A 17,528-nucleotide genomic window follows, 5' to 3' on the forward strand; every position below is an offset into this window, starting at 1 on the left:
TAGTTCTTTCAACTTTAATTTTTTGCTGTCTATTTTATTAGCTGCAGTAAGCGTTACGACGGCTTTTAGTATTGGCCTGAGCCGCAGGTGTGCTGAAACATGTACTATAGCGGCGCGGGCACCGCTTTCTCAAAGCCGCGATCAATGGCCTCAGAGATTTGGTCTCGCGGTTGCGCCATCATTTGTTGCGGCGGTTGGCGACAGTCACGGCTTAATCTCGGAGGCTATGCATACGTCTTTGCTTCATTTACTCCACGAGAACAAGAAAATATGCCAAAAAGATAAACTTTCGCATTTCACAAGACCTAAAACGACGTGTTTTGTTCCTTTGGGGGCTGCATCTCTGTGCATGCCTCAAATGGCCAGAAAGAGAGCTTGCCCGCACCCAGATTTCCCTATCCAGATACATGTAAAACGCATTCGACAAGAGCTTCACCGATTTGAATTAAATTTGTTGATTATATATATATATATATATATATATATATATATATATATATATATATATATATATATATATATATATATAGAGAGAGAGAGAGAGAGAGAGAGAGAGACGAAGCGATATTTTGATTTAGGGCGTTACATTATTCTTTACAAAAATTGTCCAAAACTGCTAAGTTCGAAAAAAAAAAAAAGAAACTGTAGCTGAAGGTATGAAAATTTGTGAGTCTGCTGCAAAGATATAGCCAGTTCTGTATAAACGTAAACTGTTACAACGCTTGTGGGGGGTTATGCAAAAGTCCGTACTCAAAAATAAGCCGTTCATTTCATATCGGTGCTTGTCCGCTTCGGATATCTCAATACCTGAGCAGCTTACAGGACTACTGTGACATAATTTCTGAGTTAGCACAGTTGTAAACTTGATGTATCCCTCAGTTTGTTTCTTTCTTTTATATTTTTTTCCGGTACTAAATTTTTTTAATTATGTTTTGCTAAAAATATTTATCACTCGCTTAACTGCTTACAGTTGGCCTCAACCTTTATATGCGCCAAACCTCGTCAATACACGGAGCAGTACCAAGGAAAACGTTTTCTGCGTTCTCATTGCATTTAGTTAGGAGCTCACGAGGTAATTAACGTTTCCGTCTAAATTCGATCGAAAGCATGCGACGAAGAAAAGAAAGGAAAAGGCGGGGGGGTAAACGATTGCATTTTTGGAAGCAGAGTTTGAAACTATGAAGGTCTGCATTCCAAGGTCATTAATTGCAATAACCAATAATCAAAGGTGAAAGATCAAACTCGCTTCGCGTGGTACCCATTTAGCCACTATAGCTCAGGTTCTCCCACGTCGCGGGTGGCGACGTGGAAATCCAATCTCCGATGAGCTTAGCACGTCGGAGCAATAGCGCAAACTTGAGACGGGGACTAGAGCACGCTGGATCACGCAAGCGCTATATGCTGCCTTACTACGCTCTAGTCCCTGTCTCATGTCTGCCCTGTTGCTCTGGTGCGGTACACATACCAACATGCCCAAGCTGCCCTTGTGAGTTTGTGCGCGTGCCTAACGTAATGCCACGTGCCTATTGTGGCTGGGTTAGTTTAGATGCGAACGCTTGGAATTGGAGCGCCTTTCCTGTTTACCTGTTCTTTCTCTTCGCGTCTTTTTTTTTCTTTTTTCTTGCGCAAAATTGCGGCGCGACTGGCCGCTGGAGGCAATCTGCGCGCATTCGCGGGCTTCTTTCACGCTCGTAAAAAAAAAAAAAAGAAAGAACACTTTTATGTAGCAAGTATTGAGCAACAGAAACCTGTATCGGGAGTTTTTCACGTTGCTCTACAATTTTCTCATTGACACTTTTCATCTATCTATAATAGTTGAGAAGTTGATTAATTAATCAAGACTATAAGTGTCTAATCAGGTGGAATCTCCCCACCCCCCTTCCAAAAAAAAAAAAACGGAGTATCCCGAAGCGACGGCAAACAACATTACCTTGGTTCTGTCCACCTACGAGGCATTTGCATTTTTTTTAAATATTGGCGCATGACAGTTGGGACACCCAGTATAGTCCAGCGACTATGACATTGCGCTGCTAAGCTCGAGGTCGCCTGGTTCGAACACCGACTGCGGTGGCCGCATTTCGACATTGTAGCGCTACAATGACCGCACTGTAGCTCATTGAAGAATCCCCAGGTGATCAAAATTATTCCGGAGTCCCTCCCCCCCCCCCTCTAACACACGGCACGCCTCGTAATGAAATCGCGGTTTTAAGTGACACCTAAAACCGCAAAATTTAATTTAGCGTCAATTTTATGACGCGTTGGACAAGGTTAACCTACAGTCTCCACGTGCCCCAAAATCTCCGTAAAAGGAGTGAGAGTCCAGACTACAATCGGACGCAACTGGGGACCTCCGAAATATCATTCGTTATACAGGAGACTTCGCTGTATAGGTCGCGCGCCCACACCACTCGCAATAGAACCGGGGGACGCGTATATTGAAAAATCTAGAAGGACAGCGCATCAGCAAACCGCGGTTGAACGCGAATGGCTGAAGCACCGCCGGCGTCGCTCTGATGTCACGCCGTTAGCATTATTAGAGAGTTTTAGAATAGGGGCCCCAAACGTTTTGGGGCCCCAAAGAAATAGCGTCGAAGCCACTGCGCATGCGCAAGACGCAGACTGCGTTTGGGTTTTGCGTTGGGAACGCCATTTCACCGATTTAGCGGGAGCCCAAATAGCGGCCCCAGAAGCTTTGCGTCAACAAACATGGCGGCACCCATCGAAGCGACGGCTCTAACCTAGCACCAAACTGGGTTTGATTCGCGGTAACGCGTGAAGTTCACAAGCTAGGAGAAGTGACTGCGGTTATCGCTTTCTCTCAGCTAGCGTGTGTTATGAAGATTGATTCATTAGACGCCGCTGATTCCGAATTCGATTGTGGATTTCATGGCTCGTAGGCCAAACACGGCTAAGCTTGGCTGGTGAAGGCACGTAAAGTTGGTTTTGTTGCTCAAAACTAAGCGCAACTAACTGTTTGCCGCTTGAAGAATAACCTCTAAATTGTAATTAAACGCGAATACACGCAAGTCAAAATTACTATTCCTATCATAAAATGGTACATCTCGTTTAACTATTTCTAATAGTTTTTCTTTGACGCCGTGGTGGCGCTGTCAGCGCAAGACGCTATCCGCAAACGCAAAGCCCTATTCTGAAACTCTTCACTCCTGCATGTCCCAACGCTAACACCCGCAAAGCTCTTTGGGGCCCCTATTCTAAAACTCTCTATTGCCTTTGCGAGTCGCCCACGGTAGGCTATAGGTTAGGGTTAGGGCTGGGCTATAGGCCACGGCAGGACTCGACTCTCTGCTGAGCGCGGAGGAGCGAGTGAGTCGAGTCCGGTCGTGGTTAGGCTTAGGTTAGGTTAGGGTAAAAGCCGTTAGGTGGCGCGACGTACTCTCGCAGCGGTTGCAACGGGCGTAGAGCGTGACGCCGGCGGCGTTCCAGCCAATCGCGTTCAACCGCGGTTGCTAAGGCGCTGTGCCTTCCATAGATCTTCAATATATGCAACCGGAAACAGAGTTCAAATGCTTTGTTATTCAGGTAATTTCGTTGTAACGATATTCCTCGCATACAGGCGTCTGACTTGTATGTATGCATTTGAAGTAGTGTCCCTCGCTCTCTCGCACGCACTGAGGACGCGCGCCGAGCGTGCGAGACCTGGAGAACGAGAACTGTGCGAGATACCGCGAGAGTACGCGTGCACGTGTGAGCAAGTGCGCTGTTCTATGTAGGGCCGTTAATTGTTAGTACTCACTGGTTTTCCGGGACGCTCACGAAGCACAACGTAATCGCAGATAGGAATGCAAAAGTCTTTTCTTTTTAAATAAAATGAAAACGGAAAGAACCCACCTGTGCTTCACTTGTATGCAGCCGTGCTGCTGAAAATGCTCACGCGGACGGCGCGCTCGCTTGTGGCAGCTGGAAAGATGCCGCGTCAAAACGCACTCATTGTCCCTAGTCGCCGGCGCATTGCCCTTTGTTATAACGTAAAGGAAATGGAACGAAATATGAGAATGCAGAGATTCTTTTACGTACGCCTGTACAACGGTTGAAAAGAAAAAAGTGTTTTCTTTTTCAAATCAAATCAAATCTTTATTTCCACCACGTACATTACAGATGGAGGACAACGGAAAAAAAGCTGCCAGTAGGCGGCTTGACGAGTCCGCAGCCCCCTTGTAATGAGTGGCGTGTGGGCATCAGCAATGAAAAACAGTCAATAAACAAATGTAAACACTTGTTCAGTGCAGAACAAAAGTAAAACACAATGATTCGAAAACAATGAAATACCTGTTTCCGCGAGCTTAACGATGAAAAAATTGAAAAAATATATATAATTAACGTAAAACGTTTCGGACACTTGCTCAGGCGAGCGCAATGCAGCCGTGTATAAAGCTGTCGATATTAAACGTTATTTATTCGTTAGCGGTATACGAATGGCGTTTTTTTTCTCTCTCTCTCCATTTCCCTCACTTCAAGTGAACACGAGTCGGGAATAAGCCTCTAGAGAATACACCCCCTGCTTACGCCCCTGGTTAACCAGGGGCCTAGCTACGGGGGGGGGGGGGGAGGGGGAGAATACACCCCTGGTCGACGCCCCTGGCTAGACCCTCCCTTAACCAGGGGCTTCCTAGCCAGGGGAGGGGGGAGGCATACCAACACACCCTCCCTCCTCGCTTCCGAAATTTATCGCTACCAATACACGTGGCATAACACAAAGTGCAAAATGAACACTTCCTGGTTACGCCACTGTCGATAGCAATAATGACTACGATACGAATGCGAATGTAATTTAATCTATAACTCGAATACGACGCAGACAGCGTCACATCTGTAAACGTTGGAGGCATGCAAACCTCGATTGTGATCTATAGAAGGACATGTGGAAGGGAGGTGCTTCATTTTTAATCAGCAAAAAAAAACACATGGATGGATGGATTCAACTTAGCAATGGACCTGGTAAAAAACACATGGAGCCGACAGACAATGCTGCCAAGTAAAGCCTTGATAAAATGAAGGATAAAATGAAATATTGATGTCTTGCATGAATAGGGGTACGCTAGTAAGTAAGTACACAAGTAACGTAAGTTCCTCGCCAAATAGACGACTTGTAGATAGCACTGAATGTTGACCGACAGCGTAGTGAGCAGGCAATCAAATAAATCGCGACATAAAATCTGAAAAAAAAAGTCATAATTTGTAATAACCTTAGTGTTCTTGAAACGACCTCGGAACAATTTAAAACCTATACGACACGTCCTCTGCAACATGTTGCAGTTCTTTTTTACTAATCTCGGTCGCATTGCAGGCTACACAGTTTCCTAGAGCGGAGAAATATGCGAAAACAAACAAACAAAACAAAAAAGAACTTTCAAAATGCCGAATGCCCACGTAACAAGGAATGGTTATGACAGCGTAAAACCGCAGAATTGATTTTTTGTTCTTTCCAAAGGTTATGATCACAAGCACGGGTGACTCATGCTCAGTAGTCGACAAAATTCCAGCACTTTAGAAAGGGTATGCTAGCTGTCATGACATTTTCGACTATTCATTTCTTGCGTTAAGTAAAAGTCCTACGTACCTCCAAACCCTAGAAAAAACGAAGAGTGACAAGCCTCACAGCACCATTAATAATGTGACGTGAGAGCTTTTCTACTGCTAGTTTCGATTTCGTTTCCAGAAGGACGCTGTGTCGAGACGTCACGACACGGTATGTCGGAGGAGCAAGACCATGAGCAGGACATTGCACATGCGCCGACCGAGTGAGCCGGAGCGAGGACATCGAAACGTCGCGGTGCCCTAGTTCCACGTAACGCCCCTTAAACTTCGTAAAGTAGTGCCAGTACAGTACCAGTGGCACCTACGACGATAATGGAAGAGAAAATAGTCTAGAGGAATTCGAAATCCCAAAGGTAACGCCGGAAGAAGTAAAGAAAGCCTTAGGAGCTATGCAAAGGGGGAAGGCAGCTGGGGAGGATCAGGTAACAGCAGATTTGTTGAAGGATGGTGGACACATTGTTCTAGAGAAACTGGCCACCCTGTATACGCAATGCCTCATGACCTCGAGCGTACCGGAATCTTGGAAGAACGCTAACATAATCCTAATCCATAAGAAAGGGGACGCCGAAGACTTGAAAAATTATAGACCGATCAGCTTACTGTCCGTTGCCTACAAACTATTTACTAAGGTAATCGCAAATAGAATCAGGAACACCTTAGACTTCTGCCAAGCAAAGGACCAGGCAGGATTCCGTAAAGGCTACTCAACAATAGATCATATTCACACTATCAATCAGGTGATAGAGAAATGTGCGGAATATAACCAACCCTTATATGTAGCTTTCATTGATTACGAGAAAGCATTTGATTCTGTCGAAACCTCAGCAGTCATGGAGGCAATACGGAATCAGGGTGTAGACGAGCCGTATGTAAAAATACTGAAAGATATATATAGCGGCTCCACAGCCACCTTAGTCCTCCATAAAGCAAGCAGCAAAATCCCAATAAAGAAAGGCGTCAGGCAGGGAGATACAATATCTCCAATGCTATTCACAGCGTGTTTACAGGAGGTATTCAGAGAACTGGATCGGGAAGAATTGGGGATAAAAGTTAATGGAGAATACCTTAGTAACTTGCGATTCGCTGATGATATTGCCTTGCTTAGTAACTCAGGGGACCAATTGCAATGCATGCTCACTGACCTGGAGAGGCAAAGCAGAAGAGTGGGTCTAAAAATTAATCTGCAAAAAACTAAAGTAATGCTTAACAGACTCGGAAGTGAACAGCAATTTACAATAGGCAGCGAGGCACTGGAAGTCGTAAGGGAATACATCTACTTAGGGCAGGTAGTGACGGCGGATCCGTATCATGAGACGGAAATAATCAGAAGAATAAGAATGGGCTGGGGTGCCTTTGGCAGGCATTCTCAGATCATGAACAGCAGGTTGCCATTATCCCTCAAGAGAAAAGTATATAACAGCTGTGTCTTACCAGTACTCACCTACGGGGCAGAAAACTGGAGGCTTACGAAAAGGGTCCTACTCAAATTGAGGACGACGCAACGAGCTATGGAAAGAAGAATGATAGGTGTAACGTTAAGGGACAAGAAAAGAGCAGATTGGGTGAGGGAACAAACGCGAGTTAATGACATCTTAGTTGAAATCAAGAAAAAGAAATGGGCATGGGCAGGACATGTAATGAGGAGGGAAGATAACCGATGGTCATTAAGGGTTACGGAGTGGATCCCAAGGGAAGGGAAGCGTAGCAGGGGGCGGCAGAAAGTTAGGTGGGCGGATGAGATTAAGAAGTTTGCAGGCACGGCATGGCCACAATTAGTACATGACCGGGGTTGTTGGAGAAGTATGGGAGAGGCCTTTGCCCTGCAGTGGGCGTAACCAGGCTGATGATGATGATGATGACGATGACGCTTTGAAGAATTCCGCCTCCTCCTCGTGCGCTGAGGCCGACGCCGACGCCGCATCGCTATTGGCCTAATAGCATCACGTGGGCCATCGCACCGTGCATCAGCGCCATTTTTGCTCGAGAAGCGTCTACAGAGTAACGAGGAGCAACATGTTGGCGCCGTTGCTACCCTCGAGCAGTGTAGGCGGCGCCACGGTCGAGGAGGGAGCGTGAAAGAGAGGAGAAACGAGGAAGACTGAAGGTGGGGGAGGAGAGTGTCGCTACTTTACGAAGTTTAAGGGGTTTTAGTTCCACGTGACCATCATACTTTGTCGTGACGTCAAGACACAGCATCCGCCGGAAAAACGAAACCGAAACTGGTTGTATAGAAAAACTGTTATATTAACTTATTCACAACGCTCTGAGGTTTGTGACTGTTTGTTCTAGGGTTTATAGCTCTGCAGGATCTTCTTTTAGCGCAAAAAAGGCAGAGCTGAGCTGAACAATTGGTCCGAGCTGGTGCGCTCTGTAGCCAGCTGCTCTGCAGTGGGGAAGAGAGAAGGGGGGAAGTGGAGTGAAACTGTAGGGATGAATGAGGATGAGGGGAAGGAAAGCTAGGGCATGCAGAGTTATCTTGAACTCGCTTAATACGCGCTTAATTCGAGAGAACTCGCTTAATACGCTGCGGTGTGACGCGATGCACGCGTGTTCCGGTCACGTTCGGTGTGAACGCAAGTGTGAACGCGAATATTTTTGCGCGGGAACGTTCTGTACGGACGCATTCACTCCTGCGTTCACAGCGCGCGTACGGTGTACATATCGGGTATTGGACCCAGTGTACACAAGGTGCCTTTTTTTTAACGTTAACAGAATTTTTTTTTTATTTCGCCTGTATGGCCTATAGCACACATCTACATTGAGCTGGATTACTCGAAGAAGCCAACGAGTCGGCAAGGCACGTCCACTTGGAAGGAATGTTGAAAATGGCGCCAGTTTTGAGATAAAAGTGACGTCAGGTTCGCGATAAAACGAATTGTTTCCTTCCTCTTAGATTTGTGTAACGAAACGCCTTTCCGTGTGTTGAAACTCAAAAAATAACTGGGACACCAATGCATTTCGTGTCACACTTTGGAAACGCTTATCTAGAAACTGCAGCGTCATTCCCAGTGTTCGTCCGACGCGGATATGACGCGCTAAGTCGCCGGCTACCATTGATAAATTGCAATAAAATTTTTGCCGCGGGAAGTAGCGCAAGTAATTAGGAGGAAGCTTTAGCTCGGGGTTTCCTATCCAATTTCGTGGGAAAGGAGAAATCGTTTTTCTCGGCAACCACTGCACCCAAAATTGATGAGGTTTGTGAAATGTGAAATTGTGAAATTTCTGGTGACTGGTAGAAGTGAATTTTTTTCATTAAGGCAGACAATTTTTTTGTAATTGTTGCGAATCGCAAATTTTCAATAAAAAAAGAAGAAATAAAGGAACAACAACAAAACTATCAAGTATACAACTCTGTAAGTCGGCAATGAAAATTGATATCACAAACTTGTAAATTGCATCTAATAGTACATCTAAAGCGGACAAAATTGGTGGATTATGCATGGCTCTTAAGTACACCATTAACATATGGGCAGGACTTTGCAAAACACTTGAAAATATTGTAAAAAAATCACCTAACATATCAATTGTCATACGAATGTTTCAAACATCACTTACTGCGCATACAGAGACAAGGGACCAAAAGAACGACGAAGACAAGCGCTGACTTTCAGCTGATATTTATTTTGAGTGACACGCTTTGTGGGGGGCGCTTCTGTCTTGGTGTCTCAATATATATGCACCACTGAACTTTATTCAGTGGTGCAGGCATGCAGGGGCTGACACACCGGGCACGTGCCACCTCTCCCCCCCCCCCCCCCACACACACCCCGCCGGCATATTGTAGCACGAAGGCACAATTACAAACAAGAAACCCAGGCACACGTCACAGGCGCTGGCGCATGTCTGCGTCTCTTCTTTGTAATTGTCCCATCGCGCTGCAATGTGTCGTTAAGCAAACAACCAACTAGCCCGACAAGTCCTTCTGCAGAATCTTTTTTGGTGTTACTATGGCTCCTGCCGATCCCACCCTCTCCCGTGCTCACCCTTCCATCCCCAGGTAAATGTGCGCGACTCCCCCCCCCCCCCCCCCACCACCTCAACCCGTAAAAAATTCTTGCTGCGACAGTTTTCATAAAACCGTGCTAAAGACGATGATGAAAGAAACACGTATGACAGGACAGGCGCTACTGCCAACTGGCGTTTATTGCAAACGGTCATCCGTTTATGCCCTGCGCATCAGGTACATCATGCATCCATCATCATGCACACGTGAGGAGCAGAAAAAAAGGGGTCATTTGGGAATCATCATCATACTCACAATCGTTTGTGTGCATGACGATGAGTGCATGATGAACTTTAGGCACAGAGCATAAATAGATGACCGTTTGTATAGTCAACGCCAGTTGGAAGTAGCGCCAGTCCTGTCGTGGTGTGTTCCTTTAGTTTTCGTCTTTAGCGCGGTCTTACGAAAACTCTCAAGATGAACCAACTCGCGAAAACCAAGGTGTTCTTGCTACGCCACTGACCTGATTTGATTAGGATTGTCGCGTTAAAAAAAAAGTTAAACTCTACCGATTGTAGGGAGCAGGGCTTTCTTTGTGTAAACTGCCAATTTCTATCCTAGATTGTCGCCGTCCACGCCCCCCCCCCCCAAAAAATATAAAAGAATGAACAATAATAAAAAAGAAGCGCCAAGCCTACGACACTGTAACTCATCTTTATAAAGGCTATCGCAATTTTCTAAAGTGCAGCTGTCGAGACATGCGGAGTTGACAAAATTGCTACGTTCTCCGCCACTCTGAAATATGTGAATAATTACAATTTTTTTCAAAAAATGTAATTATTCACATATTTCAGAGCGGCGGAGAACGTAGCAATTTTGTCAACTCCGCATAAAGAAAAACGAAAACCGTAAACAATTAAATAATTTTTACGTAATCCGCGAAATAGAGAGAGAGAGAGAGAGAGAGAGAAGGGAAGACGGAAAGGCAGGGAGGTTAACCAGACTGAGTCCAGTTTGCTACCCTACACGTGGGGAGGGGAATGGGGAGTGAAAGAGGGAGAGAGAGAGAACTTAGGTGTAGGATAACATCTGTCTGCCTCTGAATGCATAACATCTGTCTGCTACAAACGGCAGTGCAGATGCCCTTTTAATGACATTAGCATTCTAGGGATACTTCACGCACTTTCCGGTATCTATGTCCGGATCTAATAACCTTTATTCATTTCACGCCAAGTTGGGTCGCTGGGTATGTTCCAGTAGGTATGCGCCACGCTTCATAATAACCATCGTGACATATAAAACACATAATCCCAAATTACACATCTATCACGAGATAGATTTGTAATCGCATTAGCGTCATTAATCATCTCTAGAGCATGGATACGTCGGTACTCCTTTCTTTAGAATCGTGATAGATGTTTGGTTCACAGTTATGAAGTTACGAACTTCGTGTTTCAATTCCTTTTTGTCGAAATTTATTGACATAGGGCAATTTTCGTCAAAAAAATATCAGACGCCTAATTAAAACTTTGCTGCCGAAATGAGTAGAATTGTGCTTTTTCCATTCAATGCGACCAGCTTCATTAAAATCGGTTGAGTCGTTGTCTCGTGAGAGACATCTTCGTTTCAAACGTATATGCAGAGGGAAATAAGCATTAGCCCGGGCCCCGAGCTAAAAAAAGCGTCGTCTTAATACGTGCTAATGAACCAGTCGGTGCAGGTCATCGACAGCGTAGTCGTTAGCGTAAACAAGACGTAAGTGAGCGGCTGTCCTGACCATATTTTTGGTGTTTGTCTAGTTTGCTCCGAAAAAGAAGAAGAAGAAAAGAATGCTACGGTATCCCCGAAGAATATTGGAGTCTGGCTTCTCCGCATAATAACGCTTAATGCGGCAAAGCCGCATTCGACGGAGCTCTCTTTAACGAGCTGCTGCAGCACCACTTTGAAAAACGGGTGAACTTTATTGCGCGTATTCCTAGCTCTCCTCGTGGGTCCAGAAAACAAACGAGGGAATCGTCTGCGGACAAGAAAAGAAGAGGTAAAAAAACTTTGTTTCTGTTTGAGTTTCGTGTTCTTGGAATAAAGAGGCAAACGTAGGCTTTCGCAGTGCGCCGAACTTGGCTCCAGAGTTCGCGGTATAAAAACGGGAGTACTAAACGGAGTGGCGCAGAATGCAAACTGTTTTTCTCAGGAAGCCGCGTGGCCTTCTTCGGTTCCACAAATGGCCCCCTTTTCTTTTTCTGCTCCTATATCGTATTTCTCATCCTTACGCGGGATAATGCCTTTGCGCGCGAGCTTAACCGTCACTCGCTAAGCCGGCGCGCCCAGGGTCGTCTCTTTCCTTCCACCCTCCTCTCCCTTGTCGCGCTGCGCGATCCCTCAAGGCGAGGCGTCTCTAACGCCAACTGGAAAACGTCGAGAATGCGCGCAATCCGCGCAACGCGCACGTACGACACCAGCGGAGTGAAGGGCGCGCTTCCCCCAGCGTTGGCCACGACCGAATCTGGGGAAAAGAGAGAGAGAGAGCAATGGTGGCGCATGGTACGCACACTGTGCGTCAGCGCCGGAGCTTGGATTTCCATTGAGAGGTACGGGCGCTCGCTCACTCACTCGCTCCACAGCGTGCGACAGCCCGTCTGCCAGCACCCATCGCCACCCCCCACACCCACAACCTTCGGCTGCGCGAACAGGCTGCGGAGAAGGGAACGCGCGTTTCCGCGCGCGCACCCACGTGCGTTCTCCCCCCGCTGCTCCCTTCCTCCCCGACAACCCGTACCCCTCAGCTGACGTCACGCGCGCTCCGCGCGCCAGGGGATCGATGCCGGCGTCCGGCGCCATGGCGTAGCGCGCACCACCGCCGTGTACGGCTTGGCCGCGATGGCCGAGGTGAGCTTCACCAAGCGAGCGGCGGCCGAGCTGAGCCGCTGCTTCAACGGGCTCGCCGTGCGAGCCAAGGGTGGACTGCAACACGAGTCGCCCGCGACCGGAGGCGGCAACAGCGTCGGCGCGGCGACAGCGACCAGACGCGGCCGCGGAGGAGGAACGGGAAATGCAGGAGGAGCGCCGCCCGGACGCGTCGGCGGTTCCGCAACAGCCAACGCTCCGGCGGCCGCCCCGGCGGCCGCCACCGCTGCCGCGCGCGACCCCGCCGCCGCGGTCGCGACGTCGAACGCCGCCGCGGCGGCAGCGGCCGTAGTCGCGGCGGCCGCCGCGACGCGTCCCCGAACGGCCGCCGAGATGCTGCGCGACCCGGAGTTCCTGTCGCGCCTGTTCTCGCACTTTCGGGGCCGCGAGCGGCTGCCCCTCGCCTCGGTGTGTCGCGCGTGGAGGGACGCCCTGTACGACCCTCGCCACTGGCGAGACATGGCCGCCGTGCTGCGGTGCCGGGAGCTGCGCCGGGAGGGCGCCGACTCGCGCCGCCGGCTGCTCGAGTCGCTCGAGCGGCGCGGCATGGACGCCGTCTGGCTCGTCGGCGCCTCGGACGAGGACCTCGCCGACGTCGTGTCGCTGGGCGCCGCGCTGCTGAGCCGCGCGCGGCTCGTGGCGCTGCGATGCTCGAGCGTCTCGGACCGCGGGCTCGAGTCCCTCCTGGCGGCCGCGCCTCGCGTCTCGGCGCTCGAGCTCTTCGGCTGCAACGAGCTGACGGACGCCGGACTGTGGGCCGCGCTGCGACCCACGGTCACGTCGCTGACGCTCGCCGACTGCATCAACGTGGCCGACGAGACGCTGGCCGCCGTCGCGCAGCTGCTCCCCGCTCTGCGAGAGCTCAACCTGCAGGCGTACCACGTCACCGACGCCTCGCTGGCCCACCTCGGAGGAGGAGGAGGAATGGGTTCGCACCACCATCACCAACAGCAGCTGCAGCAGCAGCAGCTGCAGCACCAGTCGCAGCTGGTCGTGCTGAGACTGCGCTCCTGCTGGGAGCTCACCAACCAGGGTCTGGTGCAGCTGGTGCAGGCGGTGCCCCAGCTGCGCGAGCTGTCGCTATCGGGCTGCACCAAGATCAGCGACGACGGCGTCGAGCTGCTCGCCGAGAACCTGCGGCAGCTGCGCGTGCTCGACCTGTCGTGGTGCCCGCGCGTCACCGACGCCAGCCTCGAGTTCATCGCGTGCGACATGACGCAGCTGCAGCAGCTCACCCTAGACCGGTGCGTCGACCGCCTCGCCTCTTTTATTTTTTATTTTTTTGACTGTTCGATGCGCGTTCGATCCTCGCGCGCACTGCCTCATATGCACACTATATGCCAGGTCTCTGGCACACTCAGTATTATACTAGCCCTGCACGTGCACTGTTGTCGCAGAAAACTCTTAGCTCGCGGCTTTACATACTTGGCGCCACGTTGAAGAGACACTTAGCGCGCCCGACTTGTTTCTGTGGCAGCTCGTGTTATTTCGGCTTCGACCCACAACTTGTCGTTCAGATATGACGGCTCGCTTGGCCGCATGCAAATCTGTTGGCGAAGCTCTTGAACTTTTTTCTTCGCCTTCTTCTGTCAGTCAGTCCACACTGTATATTTTATTCCGGTGAATGTTAACGTGATCATTCTGTCAATGGTGCAGAACCTGCTGCATTTTTACGACCGATGAAAAAACGTTCACGATACCGTGAAAGACTTCGTTCAGCGTGGTATTGAACTGCCTGCAGAATACTCCTGTATAATTTTCACGAAGCAGCACATGCGCGTGCCACGGTAGTACATACCCTGCAGGCTGTATATACACCCGAGCGCCTGTGTACAACGAAATGACCGGTATAACGAAGGAATAATTCTGTCCCGGTTCTTGCGTGCGCTATGCGGTGCGCGACCCAATACAACGAAGTGACCCGTATAACGAAGTGATTTCGGAGACCCGAAGCACTTCGTCGTAAAAGCGTTCGACTGTTACCAAGTCCTGGCATGCTTACGTGCGTACATACAGGCTACGCGGACGCGTACGCAGACCTGACGAATTGCGCCTCTCGTCCGCAGGTGTATGCACATCACGGACATCGGCCTGGGCTACCTGTCCACGATCCCCAACCTGTCGGTCCTTTATCTGCGCTGGTGCTCGCAGATACGAGACTTCGGCCTGCAACACCTGTGCACCATGAAGAGCCTGCGGATACTGTCGGTGGCCGGTGAGTGACGAGGCAGTTTTGTAGCTTTTACTTACGCGCGATCACCGCGTAACTCGTTCTCCCCGCCTGACGAATGGTATTGACGTTGGTATTGACCGCACAGGGTAGGAGAGCTCGTTGACCAGCCGCTGACTCCAACTTGTCGCGCAAGCGGCGTTGCGGACCCGGGACAACGAAAAGTTCGATGCGCGTAGATCATGCAGCCAGCGTCTAAAAACAAAAATAATACTGTGGGAACATTGTTGAACCGCGGAAGTTCCTGCCATTTCTTTCTCGAATCGAACGTGTTCGCGATGAAAATCTGTTTGACCTTTCCTTTAGGCGTGCTTCAGTTTATATAGATATACATGTTTCCAAACTGCGCGCATTGCATAAGTTCGTAAAAATTTCACGTGAAGCACGCTGTCGCACGCTCTGTGCGTTACCTTCCCGAGTACATAGTCGTGCAAGACCACTATTCTGCAAGGTGATCGTTTTGAAGTTTTACGGAATTTTTAAATACTAGCCTGTTGCAGAAAACATATTTCGAGTCCTTGAGCTAGATTACTCAGAGAGGCGGACAACGCTTGCTCGAGAAATCGAGACGAATGCTCAACTAATTATCGAAAGCTTAACTAATGATCTTTTGAATTAGTTACTTTGCGGCACACATTGCAATTTACGAGCTATAGCGGGCGAGCTTGCGAGGCATATCCACTCGGAATTAATTTCCAGAATGACGCCAGTTTGGAGATATCCGCCATTAAACTTGCCATAATAATCCACTGTTGTTCCACTTACTTTTTTTTTTGAACGCTCATTGACGCACAAATGTTACTGGAATGCCCGCGTATTTCGTCCCCTACTTTGGGAAATATCTCGAAACTGATGCTATCCTAGAAATTCATTTCAAGTGGATACGTCTTGCAAGCGGATACAATTCGTAAATTGCAATACGTGCCGTTTCAGTTTCAGTTTCAGTTTCAGTTTATTATTCGTTCATAATAATTTGTTACAAAATTTGGTATACAGACAAGGGTCCCAAAGTCAGAGACTGCACCGGGACCCTTGGTTTAGAAGTTATACAAAAAGAATAAAGCGGAATAGAGAGCAGAGAAACAAATCATGAAATAAGCAAAATATAACCAAGAAACTCAGTGACGACACACATAAAAAACAAAAGGAAAGATGCACAATCAATGGTAATTCCACAGCTTCTAATTAGCAAAATAACATTGTAGGAAATTAATCAGACAGCAAATAATTCTTGAGCTCATATTTGAAAGAGTACAAGGTAGTTGACAACTTAATGGAATATGGAAGACTGTTCCAAAGTTTAAGCGCGCAAAAAGAGGAAGCCATCTTTCCGTAATTAGTATGACATAAAGGCAACAAGAAATTTCCTTGTGCTGCAAACCTTGTGTTATTGGGATTAAAAAGGAGATCAGAACTAACAAAGTTGTAAGAAACTTGTTGATTTAGTAATTTGAAAAATAATATCGCTAAATGATAGTTAAACAAATCAGTAACTTGAAGAATGCGGTTTGTACGCAGTTGTGAAGAGGCGTTAGAGAAAAAATGGCTTCGCGTTATAATGCGGATAGCCTGATTTTGAATGTGCTGAATAGAGGAAAGATGACAATGATAAGTATTACCCCAAGAAGCGATACCATAAATGATATGGCTATGAATGAAAGCGAAGTATAACGATAATAATGCTTCTTTGGAAAAAAATGCACGTGATTTGAGTAGTGCTCTAATGCCAAATGCTGTTTTTTGTTTGATGTGTGCAATGTGGTTAGTAAACTTAAGGTGGGGATCTAATTTGATGCCGAGGAAAGAAACACAAGTGGAGGCAGGAATGTCATGCCCATTCAGAGTTATGGTCGGAGAGCAAGGTAAATGTCTCTGTGATGACTTAAATACCATGAATTGCGTTTTCGTAGGGTTTATAACTAGAAAATTGGCGTTACACCATTCAGTAATTTTTGACAGATCACTGTTTAATTTCAATGTTAGTGAAAGTAATGATTTATCCGAGAGGGCAACAGTTGTATCGTCGGCGTATAATATAGGTAGGGTATAATTAAGGCAGTCAGGTAAATCATTTATATAAATGGTAAATAATAGTGGACCTAAAATCGAGCCCTGAGGCACTCCTTGGTTAATAATTTTGCTTTCAGCGAAAGCCCCGCCTGCGTACACTGTTAATTCCCGATTAAACAGATAACTTTTTAATAAATTAAGAGCTGGACCAGAAATGCCAACAGACTCCAGTTTAGTAAATAAAACTTTGTGGTTTATTGTATCGAAGGCTTTAGTAAAGTCTAAAAAGGCCGAGCCAACAAAGTATCCGAGATCAAGTGAATGTCGAATATAATCAGTTAATGCTAGCAAGGCCAAGTTAGTCGAGCCTCCTGAACGAAAACCGAACTGACAGGGTTTCAGCAAGCTAAATTTGTTAAGGTAAATGTTAATACGACGATGTATTAATTTTTCTACAACTTTACTAATTGAAGGTAAAATACATATGGGACGATAGTTCGCGACTTGAGCTTTGTCACCCTTTTTATGAACAGGAATGACTTTAGCTTTTTTTAGACTTCTAGGGAATATACCGGTCTTGAACATAAGGTTAATTAAGTTACTGAGAGCATCTGAAATAGTCGGAGCAACAAGCTTTAAATGAAATGCGGAAATTCCATCAAAACCAGGACTTGTGTCCTTTAAGTTAAAAATCTCAGTAAGGACTTCTTCATATGTTACAGGAAACAAAAAGAAAGATTTATCGCATCGTCTCGTATGATAAACAGAAGGGACATGGGTAGTATTATAAATTTCATAAAAGTGATTACTGAACGCACGAGCAATGCTAGGCGGGTCAGTGATAGTCATATTATTGTAGATTACTTTTTCAATGGAACTGCCAGA

At 47.4% G+C, this 17,528-nt stretch overlaps 1 protein-coding gene across 1 annotated transcript in view; it reads left to right on the top strand.

The window, feature by feature from the left end:
- The window catches only part of LOC142590050 (uncharacterized), a 260,031-nt gene that overhangs the window by 232,260 nt on the left and 10,243 nt on the right, over nucleotides 1-17,528 (top strand). Inside the window, exons 2-3 of the mRNA XM_075701881.1 lie at nucleotides 12,311-13,647; nucleotides 14,470-14,618. Coding sequence (XP_075557996.1) covers nucleotides 12,311-13,647; nucleotides 14,470-14,618 — 1,486 coding nt within the window. The remainder of the gene's footprint in view (nucleotides 1-12,310; nucleotides 13,648-14,469; nucleotides 14,619-17,528) is intronic.

This window comes from Dermacentor variabilis, chromosome 8 (assembly GCF_050947875.1).
Source record: "Dermacentor variabilis isolate Ectoservices chromosome 8, ASM5094787v1, whole genome shotgun sequence".
Lineage (NCBI taxonomy): Eukaryota > Metazoa > Arthropoda > Arachnida > Ixodida > Ixodidae > Dermacentor > Dermacentor variabilis.